The following is a 20,004-nucleotide window of genomic DNA, read 5'->3' as shown; positions in this document are numbered from 1 at the left end:
AAACAAAATCCAAAAAAGAGTTTGTTACAGCTTGGACCAGAAATGAACTCGCTATGAAAATAACATAGTGCAACCGAACAATTTTGGGAGTATTATATAATGAAAGTGTACCTAGACCAAACCTTTGGATTCAAATATGTACGTATTGATTGATTCAATTTAATTATAAAATGAAAGTGTACCTATTATAAGCCAAATATAAATGAAAGTGTACCTATCATAAGCCAAATATGTAGTTACTCCGTATAGATTGATTCAATTAAATTATATTCAATTAATACCAACTTTATTTTAAAAAACTAGTAGTATTTCGTAAGTGAATGCAAAGAAAAAAATTACTCCTTTATCTTTTAACAATAGACCATGTTCGTCATTTCTTGAGGTCACTTAAAAATAGATTCATTCTATTTAAGAATTATTTTTTTTATCTAATGAGGTGGATTTCATTTTCTATTAACAATACTCGAGTCACTTTTTTTCACTGTCTCTCTTACTCTACCATTTGTAAAATAAAACTTGTACTCCCTCAGTCCCACCGAAAATGACCCACTTTCCTTTTTAGTTTGTCTCTCACTCAAGATGACTCATTACTTAAAATAGAAATCCTTTCATCTTTACTTTATTCACTCTCTCTTACTTTATTCCCTCCACCTAACACACAAAATAAAATCGCATAAATCCTATGCCGTCCAAGAAAGGGGTCATCTTCCTTGGGACAGAGGAAGTACCTTTTTAAATATTCTTTATATTTATATTTGAGAAACAAAGAAAGTACATCTTCCGTCCCATAGAAATAAGTCATATTTCCTTTTTCGTCTGTCTCATAAAAATGGTTTATATCCATTTATGGAAATCTTTTTCTTCTTCTTTTTCCTTTATCATTTATGGGCCTCGTATATAATTTCAACTATTTTTTTTACTTTTTTCTTATTTTACTAATTATATATTAAAAATTGTATCAAATGACCTATTTTTAAAATAAATAAATAAAAGGCTACTTAAAAACCAGCAAAATTAAATATCGCGGACAAGAAAGGAATAGGGGTGAGTTAGTTGTTGGGGAATTTGTGGGCCCCTATCGATCACAATTCACAAACACAAATTCGAATCAATATTCTCTCATACACGACTGTCAAGTGTAAACAACTAAGCTTCGTTTTCACAACCCGATTATACCCTTTCCCCCTCACGCGTCGGTGCTCCGAAATCCCATGGCGGAGCAATCGGAGAAGCAGCCCAAATCCATCCCTCCCTACATGAAGGCTGCTTCCGGTTCATTCGGCGGCGTAGTCGAAGCCTCGTGCCTGCAGCCAATTGACGTCATCAAAACCCGCCTCCAGCTCGACCGCACCGGTTCGTACAAGGGGATCCTCCACTGCGGCTCCACCATCGTCCGCAACGAAGGCGTCCGCGCATTGTGGAAGGGCTTGACTCCTTTCTCTACGCATTTGACGCTTAAATACGCGCTCCGGATGGGCTCCAATGCCTACCTTCAGTCAGCCTTCAAGGACTCCGAGACGGGGGAGCTCAGCCACCATGGCCGATTATTGTCTGGATTCGGTGCCGGAGTGCTCGAAGCTCTCGTTATCGTCACTCCATTTGAGGTTACTCAGAATCTGATTAATTCGAATTATTTGGGGATTTTAGCTAGTTCTACATAATTGTTCTCACAATTCGAAGGATTTTGTATTTGATTGCTGAGAGAAGTTGTTGTGGTTGAATGCATATAATTGAAATTGATGTATGATCTCGATCGCTGTAGATAATGCCTATTTGAAGATCTCAATCATTAATTCCTCTATCTGTGCAGTGCAGGTTATAATACATTGGTAGTTTAGCTTTTGTTGCTGCAAATAATTTTTCTACAATTTGCAGTTGATGTGCTTTTCAGATCACCTAAGTTTCTCTTAGAATCGTGTACTCAACTACTGAATAATTGGTGGATTTATTTTAACTGGTTGTGTATGAAACATCTGTTTCACTTGTGTTGTCCTTCAACATTTGCTTTTGACCATTGAAAATATACTCTGCTGCTCTCCTTCTTGTCGTTCATTGTTGCCCTTTTCTCGTGCTTGTTTACAGTGACCGTGTGACGTTCAAATTCTACCTATTTAGTTTGTTTCCCATGAGTTGTAATGTAGCGTGAGGCGATCATCTAAGTCTGTTCATTCAAACTTGTTCTCGGTTGCTAGAAAGATGAACCTGCTTATTCAAATGCAGGTGGTGAAAATTCGACTGCAGCAGCAGAGAGGATTGAGTCCCGAACTCTTCAAGTACAAGGGACCTGTACATTGTGCTCGTATGATTGTCCGTGAAGAAGGGTTGCGTGGTCTGTGGGCTGGAGCTTCCCCAACTGTGATGCGTAATGGAACAAACCAGGCTGCCATGTTCAGTGCTAAAAATGCATTTGACGGGTTATTGTGGGGGAGACGCGAAGGTGATGGGAAAATGCTCCTACCTTGGCAGTCTATGATATCGGGATTTCTTGCTGGAACTGCTGGTCCAGTATGTACTGGGCCCTTTGATGTCGTGAAAACAAGGCTCATGGCTCAAAGCAAATCGAGCGGGTTGAAATACAGAGGTATGTTTCATTGTATCACAACTATATATGCTGAGGAGGGAATTCTTGCATTGTGGAAAGGATTATTGCCAAGGTTAATGAGGATCCCGCCCGGGCAGGCGATCATGTGGGCTGTGGCTGATCAGATAACTGGATTTTACGAGAGGCGATACCTACAAGCCTATTGAGCATTTTGTAATTCACTTGGAAGTGAAAGTTTCAGAGTTTTTGATGCCCTTTATCTCGTGTAGAACTCGGTATTTTCTTTGTTCTACATATTTAGCTTTTAATTTGCTCATTTGTAGGACATTCTTTATGTTATAACTAGCGTCAATATTTTGAGAGCGAAATTGTTGGGTGTTAGAATTTCTGCTGGATTTGATTCATTGAAATATGTAATTCATTTTAGTAAATTGGATGATTGGTTTCATTTAATGTCGAATGAATTCTTGATTGATCAAGATCTTCATTGGCTGGTCACATTGTAGCAAAAATAATGGAAGGGTTTTTACATTTGTGCAGACAACATGCCCTTGTTTCAGCAGCCCATGCGCGGATGTGGCATGCGACTGTCTTGGGTCTTGGCCAATCGCGCGCAATATACCCTGCTTCTGCCCGCTTAGATGTATGATTCAGCGGAATTTTAATGTTTTCTTTTTGAAAAAAGAAAATCTTTGACAATTTGAATTTTTAATTTTTAATTTTTTCAGTTGAAATTCAACCATTTTTAATCAGTTTTTTTTTTTTTTTTTAGTCCTAGCTATTGAAAAACTATTTTAAGTTTTTTCACAACTATAAATATTAGTATTCATTTCGAATACAATTCCAATCCCTGTCCAATTTGTTTTCAATTTTTTCCATTCATTTTATTATTCAGTGATAGTTCTTTATATTATCTTGCGTGTTTTGGTGTTTTTTGTTCTCTCAGATTTTACAATTGGATTGATTTTTTCTCTTCTTTTTATATGTTGCAAAGTAATAGTGAGTGAAAACTGATCAACGATTTTATATTATGCAGGTGGGTGCATCTAACAATTTTGGAAATTTCCAAATTTCTATCTCCATTTTACGTATAATTTCCACATAATTTCCACTGAAGATCTCTTCTTTTATTTTAGCTCCACATGGAAAAAACGATTGTTCTGCTCTTTTAATTTTTTTTTATCTACTAGGCTGTGCTTCCCCCCATTTTAGTTGTTTTGTTAACGTGTTTGCTTGAGTGAAATTGCCCACAAATTATTACTGCTTACTGCTCTGATGCCTTTTAGAGCATCTTCAACCATTTCACTAAACTCAAACTCATTTTAGTGTAAATCTCACACTAAATATTGATTTTACTCCAACCATTTACACTAAACTCAAACTTAAAAGAATATTCTCTATATTATGCCTTTTTTACTTACAAAATTTGAAAAACTTTTAGGTATTGGTTTAGTGTAAACCTAAAGATAGGTATTTTTTTCTCAAAAATTAAAAATAGGATAGGTTTTTGAGTACTATTGGAGCAAAATACTTATCCCATTTTAGGTTTTAGTGTACCTTTGGAGATGGTCTTAGGCACCATCCATTTCTGAAGCCTCTTGATCTGGGGATGTGTTGTAATAGCTCAACGTAGAGGATAAACTAAAGTCATTAGGCATAACATTTCCCTTTTCAGTAGTACACACAAGCACACAATCAGCATATTATGTTATTATAATTGCTTTGATTGATGAACTAAGTATGTAACTTTGCTGTTACATGTTGACCTAGATTATAATGATAATTTCTTGGTTCTCCCTCTAATAAAATAATGATTCAGACGGTTAGAAGATTGCAACTATGACTTTCTAACAACTCTTGCTAACTGTATGTATTTATATGCTATTGAATCTTCTTGTTTTTCTATGCCAAGAGTTTATACCATGTTTTTTCTTTTAAGTTGGATTATGTTTGAGAACTTTATTATATTCACTTTTACTTTCTCGGGATGTTTTAGAAAGATGACAAAAATAGAATCAAATTCAAAGATACTTCTTTGTCTTATAGCTTGTCTGCAAATGAAGAAAATGACTATGTTGAAGCTAATGATGTTTGTAATTAGAACTATCACTAATGATCATTTTTGAAAATATTATTTAAGGCCCCACACATTCAGAATGAGAATGACTGATCACGCTGCATTCATAGATTAATCTATGAGATTGATGTCACATGCTATGAAGAATTACATATGGATAGATTTTCATTTAGAAGATTAGTTATCATGCTTGAAACGATTGCAAGACTAAGGACTACTAGTAATCTAACTGTTGATGAGCAAATAGCTATTTTCTTGTACATTCTAGTACATCATCAAAAGAATTGTACAATGAAAACTAATTTTATGCGGCCAGGTGAAACAATTAGTAGGCATTTGTACTTAATGTCTTTCTAAGGCTTTTCTAAGGCTTCATGGTCATTTACTAAAAGCTCTCCCCCTATAACTAAGAATTCCTCTGATGCTAAATGAAAATATTTTAAGATATCATAAAAATTATTGCTTTATTTTTATCTTATATACATAAATCTTGAATATTGATTGAATTAAAATTGTAGAATTGCATAGGAGCTCCGGATGGTACCCATATTGAAGTGAAAGTATTCGAGGTTGATAGACCTAGATATCGAAATAGAAAAGGTTATACTTCTACAAATGTTCTAGGAGTATGTTCACAAGAAGATTATACTTGCGGGCTAGGAAGGCTCCACGGCAGATGTTAGAGTGCTTCGAGTTGCTTTAAGTAGAAGAAATGAATTACCAATATAGGATGGTACGTAAACTATATGATATTAATAATTTCGTTGAATTGACATGAATAACAACTACTTGAAAAAAATTAAAATTAGGTTACTACTCTCTTCATCCCACTCTAAGTGGAACATTTCTAATTCGGCACGAGAGTTTATGTAGTGTTGTTTTATGACTAAAGTGAAGAGAATAAAGTAAAAGGAAAGGAAAAAGTAAATAGTAATATTTCCAAATTTAGAAATGTGTCATTTAGAGTGAGACATCCCAAAAAGTAAAATGTGTCACTTAGAGCGGGATGGAGGGAGTACTATTTAGTTAATGCAGGTTGTACGAACGGTAAAGGCTTTCTTGCTCCTTTTAGAGGCCAACGATATCATCTTAGTAAGTGGAGGAATGACGTCAACCAATATCTCTAGAAGAATTTTTTAATATGATCGGCTAGAAATGTTATTGAGAGGTGTTTTGGCATGCTAAAGATGCGTTGGGGAATCATTTGAAATTCGAATTTTTATCCAATCAAGCAACAAGACAAAAGTATAATGGTGTGTTTTCTTCTTCAAAATCATATTAGAAAAATATGCTTGTTGATCCATTGAAAATAACTATGTGATCATTCTCAAAATGAAGAAGTGGTTAATGGATTAGATGAAGAGCCAATCACTTTTGTTGAGCCAACTCAAGAATGGACAGATTGACAATATAATTTTTCTAACCAAATGTTTAATAATTGGATGCAACATAGACATGTTGCTTGATATTATTATTGTACTTTTTTCACAATATTTGAACTTTACTTGTCATACTGTTACCTTGGCTTTTTATGCAATACTTTAGGATACTTATGACATTTGAATTGCAGTGCTTAATACTTTTTTTATTATTCATATAAGTTTTTTATTAGTAGATTCATGAAAGTTGTTGGTTTTTTAGCATTAACTCCATTATATTATCCGATAGTGCTATAGTGATTTGTTGAGCTTTAATTTTTTAGATGGCTCGTCGCGCCAAGAGAGGTAATTATGTATGGACTACTGAAGAAGATACGAAACTTGTAGAATCAATTGTTGAGTTGAAGAGGAGTAGGAACTAGGACGGTGAAAGTGGAAGTCGGTTAAAAAAAAGGTTTATCTAAAGGAGTTGGAGAAAATATTGCCGGAAAAGTTGCCAGACCATGGTGTTAGAAAAACCACATATTGAATCGCGTTGTAAGTTATTGAAAAAACAATGTCATGATATTTATGATGTGCGTACCAATCGAGAACTAAGTGGATTTGGTTTGGATGATGAAAGAATATGTGTTACTGCAAGTGCAGACGTGGGATGATTACTTAAAGGTAAAATAAATATATTTCTTATTCATTCGTTGCTTCAATATTGTACGTTAGTATCAAGAAATCATGTTACTATATTTGTGTAGAGCCATCCAGATTGCACTTTCATGAGAAACAAACATTTTCCTTTGTTCAACTATCATTTGTTAAGGCAAAGATAGAGCTGTTGGACCAAATGTTGAAGCTGCGGCAGATATGGTTGAGGACTTAGATAGAGATCAAAATGTCGATCAAGGAGATGAAGAAATTGATGAAGATGGTGCACCTTCAATAGTTACACGTCGAGGTGAAGGAACTTCAAAAAAACATGAGAAGAAAAGAAGGAGAAGTTCTGATGGTTTGATATTAAGTTTGGAGCGCATGACTAATATGTTTACTGAGCAAATGAAAATGTCTAAAGCAAATGGGTAAGTTTATTGAAAGTTTTAACGCATGTGACAAAGACAATCGTCACAAGCTTTACCAAAATTTGGAAGAGATTGAAGGCTTATCAGCTTCTAAAAGATAAAAAGTTGCAATGCAACTTGTTCGAGATCCAGATTTATTAGATTAGTTTTTTCACTCTTCATGACAAGAGTGCAAAAGAGATATTTTAGAAAGAATTATTAGGATGAATTTAGTTCACTTTTTTTTGCGGTTCTTAACTTTTACTCCCCTTTTACTCCCTTTGTCTGCGACAAGAGTCTCATTTCTTTCCAGCATGAGTTTTAAGAAATGTTAAGAAAAGTGGGTGAAAGAAAATTAGTAGAATATGGGTTCCACTTGTATGTAATAGTTTTAAATTATATGTGAGTGGAATGAGTTAGTGGAATATAGAGTCTCTTTACCATTTATAGGACTCCTTCCGTCCCTTGTTAATAGAGGTGTTTCTTCTCGGCACTGAGTTTAAGAATAGTGTGTTAAGTGGATAGTGAATAAAGTAAGAGAGATGAAGAGAGAATAAAGTAAAAGAGATAGTGGTTATTTTTTGTCAAAAGTAGAAATGACTCAATTATCTTAGAAATTACCAAAAAAAGAATGACTCAATTAACATGGAACGGAGTAATTATGAACCAAACTCCTATTCGTGGACGGAACAATATGAAACTCTATTTAAAAATTATTTATTGTTTAGTTTCATATCTCTTTTAGATAAATGCATCGTTATATTTTTTTTTCTACATAATCTTTGATTTTATATTTTATAATTTTCTTAATTATTATAGATTATTGTTTAATTAAAAATATAAATTTAAATTAATATAATATAAAATTAAAATTATGAACCAAACTCCTATTCGTGGACGGAACAATATGAAACTCTATTTAAAAATTATTTATTGTTTAGTTTCATATCTCTTTTAGATAAATGCATCGTTATATTTTTTTAATTATGAACCAAACTCCTATTCGTGGACGGAACAATATGAAACTCTATTTAAAAATTATTTATTGTTTAGTTTCATATCTCTTTTAGATAAATGCATCGTTATATTTTTTTTAGGGTTTAATTAAAAATATAAATTTAAATTAATATAATATAAAATTAAAATTAACCATTATATTCTTAATTTAATTTTAAAAGTAAATATAAAATTCAAAATATTGTTATGTTTCCAAATGCATTAAAATAAAGTTATCAGCAATCATATTTTATGAATCATTTTTCCTATCAACTTTACTTTCTGACAAACAAATGGGGCCGAAGGATTTTTACATGTGTATTGACAACGTGCCCTTGTCTCATGTCATTCGCGCAAAATACCCTGCTGCTCCCCGCCTAGACGCATGATTCGGCAAAAATGAATGCATCTATTAATATGGAACAGAGGGAGTGTGTGGTAAGTAGGATTGATCAATTAAATTCAAAAGTTTTGGGTCTTTTCTTTTTATTTGTAGAATAAAGATGTCAGCGAGGCAATTCAAGAGTGTTGAAGGAGTCCTAAGTCATCAAGGTTGCATTATGTGCCAGAGTTGATGATGTTGAATTTGAGGGAAATGAGGTGTATGCCATTGACATTGTTACAAGTACTGGTGAAGGCGAGGCAAACATGTCTCTACTTGTTTGTTTCACATATCATTTCGAAGTTTTTTCCTACTTTTTTAATTGTGGCTTAGCATGGAATCTTATAATTAAACTTACAGCCAAAATTGTTTGATGAAAAACAAACAACTATTTATAAAAGGGCAGTTGACAAGAAGTATCTCCTAATGATGAAAGCATCTCGGTTCATATTCAGTGAAATAAGCCAGAAGTTTCCGATCATGACATTATCTACAAGGTTTGTTGTTTAGTGTGAATTGTTGCAGTTTTGAGGTTTCCTATGAAATGAAGATAATGAGATGGAATAATTATCACCTTGGAAAAGTGTCATGTTCGTTTGGGCATAGTAGAATGTGTAAACAATGATCTTTTACAAGTTTAGTGTAAATAGTCGTTATTGTGACTTAATCCTATGTGCATTACAGGTGACCTATTTGCCAACATCAAGTTTACTGTTTTGCTTCTTCCAAATGGGTCAGATCGAGTCACCTTCAAGCCCACAAAAACAGTTGATAATCCTGAGATAAAAAAAGAAAGGTTAGTTTGAAATTTGAATTCACATAGCTTCAAATTCTTCATTATAGATTCCTATCTTCATGACAGTGAAAACAAACAATTTTCACAAGGTGATAAAATAGAGAACACTAAAGCGCTCTAAAACTGCAACTTCTCAAAAATGAGAAATTCCCTTCTGCGCTCTGTACTTTGTTAATGAAATTTTGTTATTGCTTTCTGGTGAATTGTTTTGCACACACTGCTCTGAAATGTTTGATCCATTTTGAGACTAGCATTGGACCTAGTACCTCCTTTCCTTCCAACTCCAATGTGCTCGTGTTCTTGGTCGGTTGTTTTGGATTTTGGATTTGAGTTTGTTTTACTAAACACATCAAAAAGGGCAAAATAATATTGAAGATGTAAATATAGTTGACAGATATAGTAGGTTTAGCCTTATCTCCCTCTATTTCATCAATTGACACCATATATTTCACTATATAGCAGATACTACGAATATCTATTTAATAGATATCTTTCTGTTAAGATGATCTCAGGTATCAAAACAAATAAAAATATAACATATGGCATCTGGTGGAAGAATTACACGGGCAAGGCAGCCTCTGAAAATTTCAATATAATAATGCCCCAAATATATTAGCTACCCTAGAAAAGTTCGGTTCCTCATATACCTCAAACTCTCACCCTAATGTCCCCAAAAACCATGACATGAAGGGATCACCACTATTTACAGTGTGGTTGTGCTGAACAAACACCGCTCGATAAGATAATCCACCATTAAGCCAGATGATGAATCGGAATAACATCAAGAATGAAAACAAAACCAAAGGAATTCGACAACACCCCTTGCAAAATCAAAGTACATTCAAATTCACCTGTCAAAACAGATTGTTTTAGTTGTTGCGTAATTTGTGAGTAAAGCTGATGAATGCCAAAATTTATCTTATGGTTGGCAGGATGTATGTGTTACCTTTCAAAGATTGACATGAATATGGTGGAACCTTTCAGATCACAAAATTGTATCACCACTGCTTCTTGGAAAGCCACACCTAGTTTATGGCATATTTAATGCGCGTTTCAGTTGAGCGAATGAGGAAGGATGAATTTTGGACATAGCGGTATTAAACAATTCTCCATGGAGGGCAGAGCATGTCTGGAGGTTGTCCTTGAGCGAACTCTCCAGCGGAATTTGGTTAATAGGGTCAGAGAACTTGATCTGGAAATGGAAATACTAGGTTATTCATATGACATGATTCTGAAGCTAGGTTATTCATATGACATGATTCTGAAGCTTTCATTAAATTCGGAAAAGTACCTGTCTCCTCCGTAATTCTTTGCTAGGGACCTCCATCTTGCTAGATTGCATGTTATCGCTACTATATGGCATAAGGATGTCATTGCCAAAATAACAATGTCATTATATGAGGACATTTGAGAAAATCAACCACTGAGAATGAGTAGATAACTGACCTTGATTCCTCTTCTGTCAACTCCTCGGTTCCACCCAATATCACACTTGTGCATACACTGATACGAACATAATATAACAGAAAATTGAATTAAAACTTGTGTCAGTAGAACTGGAAGAGATAAATCAAGCATCAAGTAGATGAATTACCTAAGGATCTGCTCAAGTTTATCAAGAACTTGAGACATTCTCAACGTTAGAATTATAGAAAGGGCAAGGGCAAATGTCTTTCTTTGCGTGGAAATGACATTATCAACCTACAACACCGGATAAAGAACAAGCTTTAATAACCATGGCTGAAATTAAGACAAAAAGTTGAGCCATGTCAAACACAAATCAAGCTTCAATAAATCAGAGCATATGTCAGCTTACAGCCGGCAACCAAAAAACTGGCACAAGGTTATGACAGTTAGCATGAAGGGATATGCCGGTCGATAAATAAATAAATTAAACATTACTAATTACTAATATACAAACATATAATACTTATGAAATATAAAAAGGAAAATTTTTGAAAATGATAAAAATATAATATCTCTAATCTTAGAACAATTAAAACATAACGTGTAAATCATTATGTCTTGAAGTGTTAGCTCAATAATTAAAATGTATAATCTCCAGACATCAATGCATATTATGTCTAAATTCACATCCTCCTGAATCTTCATCAACCTCAGCATAGTCATCCTTGTCGTAATCATCGACATCCAACAAAACAAATCCTTCTCCCTCTTTACCTTTGGATACATCAATATTCTCAATATGTTCTCGCTCAAATTCTTCATCTACAAGCCATCTATTTCAACGACGGTTGCTAATTTTCCTTTCACTTTTGTAGATGCAGTTGTGATTCTTGTGTCTCTTTTAGAACCTCTAACACAACTTGACGAAGTGGGACAACCTTTTCTTTTCTTAGACCTAGTATATGTTAAAGACTCTGCATCCCCCAAAGCCTTGTAGACAGTATTCTAATCAACCGAATCTCCATTATAAACCTAATAATTGCCAACACCATCAGCATCATCCAACTCTCCAACTACCACTCATTACACTCATCAAATTTTTGGTTATATTTAAGTCACAAACCAAATCCTGCACCTTCATAGGCTTGAGCCTATCTCTTTTTTTGGGGAATGAATCTGCTGCATAAATATAATTGTAGGTTTGTAAGTTTTAATATTATATTAGAACTGAATATATAAATACGTTTGGGCAGCACTGAACAGAAGGCGGTGATTGGGCGGCGGCAGGAAGATAGATGTAGAATAATACGCGAGTTATAAAACCTGAATCTGATAAATATGGAAGCTGTAAATGGATCATATTTAGTAAATGGGTCGAATTTCAGGCAAATGTGACAAATCATTTGGGAAAATGAGCTGGGTAGCGGGTTAAGTGGGACAAAAAGCCGCCATAAACGCCATGGATCCACCATGGACCCGTGGAGGCCGCCATCAAAATCTGCCACAACTCATCGTGGCAATATTGTTTATAAATACGCCGCCACAGAAAGCGACATGGTGGAGCCATGGCAGGTATTTAATACTCCTTCCGTCCACGAAAAATAGTCTCATATTGCCATTTTGGGTTGTCCACAAAAATTAGTCCCATTTCTAAAAATGGAAAGTATTCTCTACTTTACTTACTTTTTCTCTTCTTTCTCATACTTTACCCACTTTTTCCCTCATATCTCTCTTACTTAACCTACTTTTTCTCCTTCTCTCTTACTTTACCAATTTCTCATTAAAACTTGTGCCGTCCACAAATGGGACTATTTTTTGTGGACGAAGGAGTAACACTTGGCATGAACGAGAGACAAGCAAATTGTCATTGTTTGACCAGGCTTGACAAGCGATATATAAAGAGAGACTGAAGATGTGCTGATAACTTGAGTCAAAATATTGATAGTTTTCTCAGGTAAGGAACAAAAGACAAACTTTTGATGTAAAAACCACTTGCTGACCTTGTCAAGCCACACGTCAACCAGGCAAAGAAGTATGCTTTCTTCACTTGAGATCCCAGCCTTTTGAAGATGTGCTAACAACGATGGATCTGATGTGAGTTGTGCAAGATAATTGGTATTCATGACCAAAATCCTTGCAAGTATCGCAGCTGATGCCGTTTTCACTGCTGTCTTTGAAGGATCATGATCATCTCCCCGGCTCAGGCATATGACAATTAGTTTCTGGAATATCATTGTAAACTTATAAAAACCCATAGAATCAAGATATGAAATCATACATTATTGTAATGGATATGGAGAGAAATACCTGCACAGTGGTGCTGATTAGTTGGGGCACTTCAGCAGGAAAGCACTGCATTGCAACAAAGTACACAAATTATCATTATATTGAGTTCTCAAGTGATGCTCTGCTGTTGCAGCATCAAGACCGGAGACATACCTGAACTAAAACATCCACTAGTGGAAGAATTGAAAGCAGCCCTTTATCATTGACATTACCAATAACCAGATCAAGCAATTTTGAAAGTGTCTGTGCATGCATATTGAGGAACTCTAAACCACCAAGTACTATGTAGCCTTCAATAATGCTGGCAGCCACCTATATATAAAGTTTGATGTCAAGCCACTGTATTTTACAAACGTAAAAGAATATACAACCACCAAAAGGAGAAATTCTGTGAACCTTTAAATAATCAAAACTCCTATCCAAGATTTCAACCAAACATGGGAAGAAACCCAAAAGCTGAGGCACCATTGCAACTGCATGAGTAAGAGTAGCCTCCCATAACTGTATGATAAGGATACAGAAGAAATAATGATTTTGAATGCTAGAGACTATTTGGAAACTTGAGTCATGCTTAATGGACTACTGACCAGCATGCTATCTTCCAAAAGTTCATCAGGGCTATTAGCATTAATCACACTCTGTAATATGGGCATCAACAAGTTGTAACAGATAGATGACTGATAACCCAGTGCAGCAACAAAGTTCTTTAGAGCTGTAAGAAGCTGAATCTGCAGAAGGCTTTCACCAGAAGATTCTTCCCAAGCCTAAGACAATAATCAAGTGAATGCTTTAAATAAAATTAATTTTAGAATCCTTGTGTATGATTATTATGCCTACAGGATAAAATAAACATGTAATATACCTTGTGGAAAAACATCACCAATTTGTTTGCATAAGGAATAACTTCAGTGATGCGTCCAATAAGACTAGAAATCGTATTCAAAACTTGAACCTGGATATTGGATATAAAATAAGAACTTAATAAGCAAGTATTGCAGTCAACCTACAATCAGCAGATTCTTTTTATATATAAAATGACTGATGTTTAGAGTGTATGACAGAAGAGTTTAAACTAACCAGGCTATAGTGATACCATAAAAGAGAAACAATTGACAGACAAAATCAGATCATACTAATTGCAATTAAAGAACAGAAAAGGATAAGAATTGATAAAGAAATTGGTAGCTTGGTTTTATAGTTTGACAAATATGGCAAGCGGAAGCCCATTCAAGGATTTCATTGATCTCTGAGTATAAAATGGAAAAATAAGAGCCTGTCACTTACTTTTGAGTCAAATTCTTGTACATCTTCCACCAGTTTGAAACATGAGTCCCAGCATACTGGAAGAAGATCTGAAAAGTCTTGCTCTGAGAAATTTGCATCTTCAATATGGAAATACAAAGATCGGGATGCAGCCAACTGAAACAACAGGTCAAATGTTGAAAAAGAAACAAGGGAAATTCATAAGCTAGTTACAGATGTACACATCATACCCTGACACACAAATCTCCCTCCTGAAGCAATTTTATTAAAGCGCAATATACTGGTCGTCTGGTATCATCCTTAATCTATAGATGAAAAGAAACAAGGCACAAAAGTCAAGAAACTAGATATACTGAAAGGAGTACATCCAAATATTAGACCATACAACACTTTATTCAGTAAGATAGAAAATCACTCCTGCCCAGCCAATCACTGATCAGGTCATTCAATTAGCCTCACCCATCATGAATCCAATCACAAAAAGTTCACAGCCTAAGAAGACTCCTGCCAGAAATGCCTTACATGGAAGCCCATTACATAACCTCTTCCCACCAATCTAAATTCACAATATTCAAGCTAAGTTCTTTAACAGCACATAAGTTCTTCAATTCAATATCCATTCTTTATATAGTATGAATTCAAAAATAAGATTTGATTTGAGCTTTGACCTGAGATCTCAGTCACTCTTAGAAGGCACTAACTCTCAAGGCCACCATATTACCAAATTTGACATATGTTACAGAAGTGCTCAGCATTAGCTAAATTCATTAGGAAATACTCAATCAACCAAGACAGCAAGCTGCAAATAAATAGATAAAACAGAATATCAGATCTGCAATCATTTGTCTTCTGATATCAGTACCTTTTTCATATGAATAGTTCAGATCGAGCATGCTGTAGTTAGATGCAGAAGCATAAGAGACAATAAAATAGAGTTATGCAGACATGAATTATAGGTGATCTAAATGGTGAAATGATGGCACATGCACACAGCTTGCGAGTAATTCACCTCTGAGACCCACTGCCCCAGGATCAATGCAACTTTCCTGTGGATGATCCGCATGTTTGGATTATCATTTGTTAGTTCAACAGATAATGCGCCATTGAACCTGCATAAGAGTCTCAGTGAATTTCCAATATAATTATAAACCCACTACAAAGTAAAATAAATTCTCTGAAAAAAAGACTCTGTCCTGACTGTCATCAAATGAAATTCTGAAGAGACATTGATTCTTATAGAACATTGTCACTATCATCTCTTAATAACAATTAAAACTTGCCACAAATTTCCGTCTACATTTTTTTCATTTGCAACAAGCTTTTGGGATCAATAGCAGATAACCACTAAGGTTCCCATTGTCAAGGAATAAAAAGAACAAATGGTAAGAAGACTGAGCACACCCTTGGCCCAATTGGATAGTAGTTAACTTTTTGAATGAGAAAAGGCTCATAATCTCGCAGACAAAGAGAGAAATGGCTTACCAGTCTTTAAAGCTAAGATAATTTGAGAGTTCATAATAGACGTATGCTGCCGCACCATATGCAGCATCCTTGAGAAGCAATTGTGGATTTATTTCAGTAACAGAAGAAGGACATCCGCTCATTGCCTCCTGAAGAATTGAAACCACAACTGGACCTAGCAACTACATCAACAGATATCAAGCAGACACAATCAGTTACAAACATGTAAATTGTTGGATATAAATCAAAATATACATCAAAAACACCTACTTGGCTGTTATTCTCAAACAACACTATGTACAATGCTTCAGCACATGGTCTTAATCTCTCTGACCACAAAATAGAATCCTGCTCGTGATAAAATGACTCAGGATTCTGATACCATTCTTCTACATCACCAGCCGTCAAAACAAAATACCTGCTCAAAAGAAATACCAGTGGTCAGAGGAATACCAAATAGGATCAGAAGGTAAAGGGAGGAAAGGCAGGAGATGATGACAAAAAACAAAGATGTTTCCTACTCTCATAATAACAGAGTCCAGATAACCTAGACTTACCTCCTTATCAATATGTTACATAGTAGCACCACTCGCTCACTGGGCAGCAATGAAGCCAAAAAGCCAGCAACTACACTTGATACATTCTTCTTCACATCCTGAAGTGAGACCCGGTTGTCATCCATAACACGACCAGTCAAGAATGGCTTGTATTCTTTACATTCTAGGACAGACTTCATCATCACCATGCACTGGATCAAGAAACCTTCAAATGACAATACATCTGGCTCTGGATTCGTTATCTTATTCAAGCAGAAATCAACAACAGGCCGAATGACATTTTGGTCACCAAATGAGTAAGGATGTCGTTGCTGAAAGGCTATTGAAATCTTCATCAATTTAGTGCATGATTTCTTCAGGAATTCCAAGAATTTAGGATGTTTCTCTTGAAAAGAAGAATCTGCACAAATTGCATATCAAAATAAGTTCCCAAACCAGATAAATTTGTAGCAATAACAAGTAATCTCTAGGTCGATGCCCAAAATCAATTCCCTTCCAAACATTTTTATATGGCTCCGGTGGAAGCTAACAATGATCAGTTGGTATGCAATAAGCAAAGCACATAAACTGCAACCAAAAGGGAGAATTAAAGTTGGTGAAATACAGAACAAAAACTAAAGGATATGACAGAAATCTTACTGTATGGCAAAAATGACTGGATTGCATTCAGCATAACCGGGCAGACCTTCTTGACAGGCTGTACCTCCTAAAAGACAATACAATTCAGTTTATACCCCCATAATCATGACAATAATCAGAGTGAAAACTGGAAGGTATGCAGAAATGGAGATGATCAAGAAGTCAAATGCTGCAACATAGGCTCAAAAAATAGGCAACCAACAAGAAGAAGAAGAAGAAGAAGCAGCAGCTTTACCTGTATAGATTTTGAATCACTTTGGAAGCCAGAAACTATGAGTTGGCGTATTATCTTTGAACATAGAAACCATCTTTCACAGATCAAGTACATATCATCCTGGTGCAACTCAGGATTATTTTGAGCTAGCAGAAAAAAACCATGCAACATTTTTTGTAGGTCAGTCTGCCAAAGGTCCCAGCTGTAATCAAAGAATTGAGATGCTATCTGCCAAATGAGCAAGCATGAAAAGTCCAGTGAAAAAGTAATATATACAGTTAAAAAGATGGAGTGAACCGCACAATGGGAACGTCAAGTCAACAAAGTGCAAGATAAACAACCAATTCTAAAAAAAAGAAAGTTATAGTAGTGGTGTTCTGATAGCTCACAATGGTGACAAAGAATAAAAGAGAAACAACCAACTCTAAAAAAAGAGAAAATTTAACAATCTTGTCCACAATGGTGACAAGAATAAAAGAAACAACCAACTCTAAATAGTTAAGCATCGTTACAAAATACTAGAGGTTTTTCTGACTCACAACTTTTAACTAGATATCTGAACAATACATACATCCAAATCCCAAAATCTTATCCGACAACAATAATGATTATGTCCTTGACTGGGATTAAGGATTAATTTGGCAATCACAAGTCATAGAGTCAATAGAACCAACAGCAACATTTGAACATTCCAAATCTTGTTGGCAAAGCCATACGACGATCAGAAGAAAAAATTAGAAAAATACACAATAAAGTTAAACACCTTATTTATGTCACACAGGATAAATAAATAAATAACTAGCCAACATTCTTAAATCGCGGATTGGTAGGACCAATTTCTGACAATGATATGTTTATTGTTTGAATAGTTTGAACATGAGACTTCAGCCCGAGATCGGACATTAAGGCTAAGTGAAACGCATATGAACATAAAGGGTGAAATTTAAAGAAAATAAACAAAATTATAATATGCACCTCAGAGAAGGTCCTTTGGTCAGAAGTAAGACGTTTGGTCGATAACTCCTTCAAAATCCGGAAAAGAATCAAGAATATTCTATGTGAAGTTAATGTATCAGCTGACCGAAGCTCTTGTGCTAACACAGAAAGCAAGTGTGGCCTGAAAGTAGAGAAAAAGAGGACAAAAGTAAGAAGAAAATAAATTATAGGAGTAATAAGTAAATCCAGTGGTAAATGAACATGTATGATGCCACGGATAATCTTTGACTAGATTCATTAAGGAAATTTCCACATAGATGAAGTAGAGAAGCATACCATTCTTTTGGGTAGTCTATTCGAGCGATTTTTGAGATCAATACGGCCAAAGTACGAGCTATCTGTAAAATAAGCATGATATTCAAGATTAAACTAGAAAAACAAAGGAAAATGTCTATGAGTTGCTAAGATAGCAATGGATATAAAACAACACAAGTAAAATGCTGCAGTACTCAGCTGAGCATGATTCATTACAGATAGTTTGAGTGAAATACAAGGCAACAAAGAGACTACTAATAGATGTACATGCAAGCATTACCTGGTGATTTTCTTCTCTCAAGTGTGACAATAACTTTTGCCGTAAATGCAATTTCTCTTCATTGCTCAGTCCCCTGAAAAAGGCATTTCCACAATCACAATCTAGAAAACCTTGGTTACCAGTCAGCCAACTTAAAAGCAAAACTAACTACAGTCACCTCAAAGTTAGAAGGATAAAAACACTAAGCTATATCTTCGGAACACCAAAAATAAAAGGTAGGAAAGTAAAATGCACATTCAAGTTGCACAACACGTAAATCCCCACTTAACGAATCACTCTATTTGTTTAAAAGTTGGCGATCTAGTAATATTTCTCAGGGCCGTGAAGCATATTTCACATCTAGAATCCTGGCCACAAAGGTTCACCGGATGACGCTGAAAATTAATGCACTCGAGTGACAGTGACACTTAATTCTTTACAATTAAAGTGACATGAAATGGCAGTTCCTAATGTACGAGAATGAAACACAAATAGCATTAAATCGCTTACGTTGAATCACGCCTGTTCCTCCAATACCGATTAACGCTGTTCTTAAAATAAACTGACGCCATCAATCTCACATCGGTCTGCGATGCTAAATCCTTCGCCGTTATCACCTCCTGCACATCACCAAAACCCCTCGTCGAACAAATCCAATAGCTTCACAGTCACAATAAACACAAGCAACTAACGAAACCAAACACAGCCACAATCACTTCAAATACCATTAGACAAGAGCAGAAACCAGGCCTACTCTCCAATTGCACGAGAGCATCTTCCGCCGGCTTCAGCACATTTACGTCGCTGCTCACTGAATTCGCGAGCAGTCCGTATATCATCGGCAAGTCTGAGACGGTGAGCGCCATTTCCGTTTGTGGAAAAGTCTAGATAGAACAAGCGTATTTCGGAAACAGAGCTCTGTTTGTGCGTCAGAGCAGTTTTGGATCGAGGGGTTAAGTGGAGAATGTGAAAACGCCGCAACCGATACAGGGGAATCGACAGCTTATAGAATTCGAATTTCGGAGGCGGCGGAGCGGGGGGGATTTGAATTTTCCGGCGGAGGATTAAGCGGTGGGGTGAGGCGAAGGAAGGGCAAAATAAAACTGCTGCTGAAGTTTACGAGCTTGGAAGGAGATGAGTTGTAAATTTGTAATCGTTTCAGTGCATTTCTCTTCAGCCTTGATTGGCTTTCAATTTTATTCCTTTGTAATCTGGGATTGTTAAATGCTGTTTTAAATTTAATGATGTAACCTAGTTTGAGTTTAATTAGTAATTTTAATGAACTTTTCAAAAGTTGTTAGCCTGATCTTCTAAGTTTCAACTTCAAATTTTTTGGTTCTCTTTAAAAAGATTTACCACTTTTTATTTGTTTTATTGTTATTTTTAATTTTGATGAATCAGATAGCAAGATTTCAATTAATCAATAATTGAATCTATTAAGGTTAA

General features: G+C 35.3%; 2 protein-coding genes across 5 annotated transcripts; one reads left to right on the top strand and one right to left on the bottom strand.

Annotated features, from left to right (window-relative positions):
* Nucleotides 1–1,121: 1,121 nt before the first annotated feature.
* LOC125210898 (mitochondrial succinate-fumarate transporter 1) lies at nucleotides 1,122–3,839 on the top strand. 2 transcript variants are annotated; one of them, XR_007174424.1, is made up of 4 exons: nucleotides 1,122–1,604; nucleotides 2,221–2,817; nucleotides 3,083–3,185; nucleotides 3,579–3,839. XR_007174424.1 is itself a non-coding variant. In XM_048110529.1 (2 exons), exons 1-2 carry the CDS (start codon nucleotides 1,212–1,214, stop codon nucleotides 2,746–2,748), a joined length of 921 nt encoding a protein of 306 aa, XP_047966486.1. In that variant the 5' UTR covers nucleotides 1,122–1,211; the 3' UTR covers nucleotides 2,749–3,021. The 2 variants fall into 2 exon arrangements, 1 of the variants encoding a protein (XP_047966486.1); XM_048110529.1 differs by lacking the exons at nucleotides 3,083–3,185; nucleotides 3,579–3,839 and having other exon boundaries at nucleotides 2,221–3,021.
* A 5,145-nt stretch (nucleotides 3,840–8,984) lies between these two features.
* Nucleotides 8,985–19,754, bottom strand: LOC125214213 (importin-11-like). Of its 3 annotated transcripts, none has more exons than XM_048115137.1 (24): nucleotides 19,284–19,753; nucleotides 19,069–19,178; nucleotides 18,580–18,652; nucleotides 18,321–18,382; nucleotides 18,024–18,165; nucleotides 17,070–17,276; nucleotides 16,835–16,901; nucleotides 16,196–16,595; nucleotides 15,909–16,056; nucleotides 15,660–15,820; nucleotides 15,187–15,286; nucleotides 14,408–14,482; nucleotides 14,199–14,333; nucleotides 13,777–13,866; nucleotides 13,502–13,678; nucleotides 13,311–13,415; nucleotides 13,068–13,226; nucleotides 12,936–12,980; nucleotides 12,629–12,850; nucleotides 10,816–10,922; nucleotides 10,668–10,724; nucleotides 10,513–10,573; nucleotides 10,168–10,413; nucleotides 8,985–9,202 (listed from the first exon to the last, which is right to left on the bottom strand). In XM_048115137.1, the coding sequence occupies exons 1-23, from the start codon at nucleotides 19,422–19,424 to the stop codon at nucleotides 10,252–10,254; spliced, it is 3,006 nt and encodes a 1,001-aa protein (XP_047971094.1). In that variant the 5' UTR covers nucleotides 19,425–19,753; the 3' UTR covers nucleotides 8,985–9,202; nucleotides 10,168–10,251. The 3 variants fall into 3 exon arrangements, with proteins under 3 accessions (XP_047971094.1, XP_047971095.1, XP_047971093.1); XM_048115138.1 differs by lacking the exon at nucleotides 8,985–9,202 and adding an exon at nucleotides 9,685–10,072 and having other exon boundaries at nucleotides 10,513–10,570; nucleotides 19,284–19,754; XM_048115136.1 differs by lacking the exon at nucleotides 8,985–9,202 and adding an exon at nucleotides 9,685–10,072 and having other exon boundaries at nucleotides 19,284–19,752.
* Between the last annotated feature and the right edge of the window lie 250 nt (nucleotides 19,755–20,004).

The sequence above is a fragment of the Salvia hispanica genome, chromosome 3 (assembly GCF_023119035.1).
Source record: "Salvia hispanica cultivar TCC Black 2014 chromosome 3, UniMelb_Shisp_WGS_1.0, whole genome shotgun sequence".
NCBI classification, from domain to species: Eukaryota; Viridiplantae; Streptophyta; class Magnoliopsida; order Lamiales; family Lamiaceae; genus Salvia; species Salvia hispanica.
This window is presented reverse-complemented; position numbering and strand designations above follow the sequence as displayed.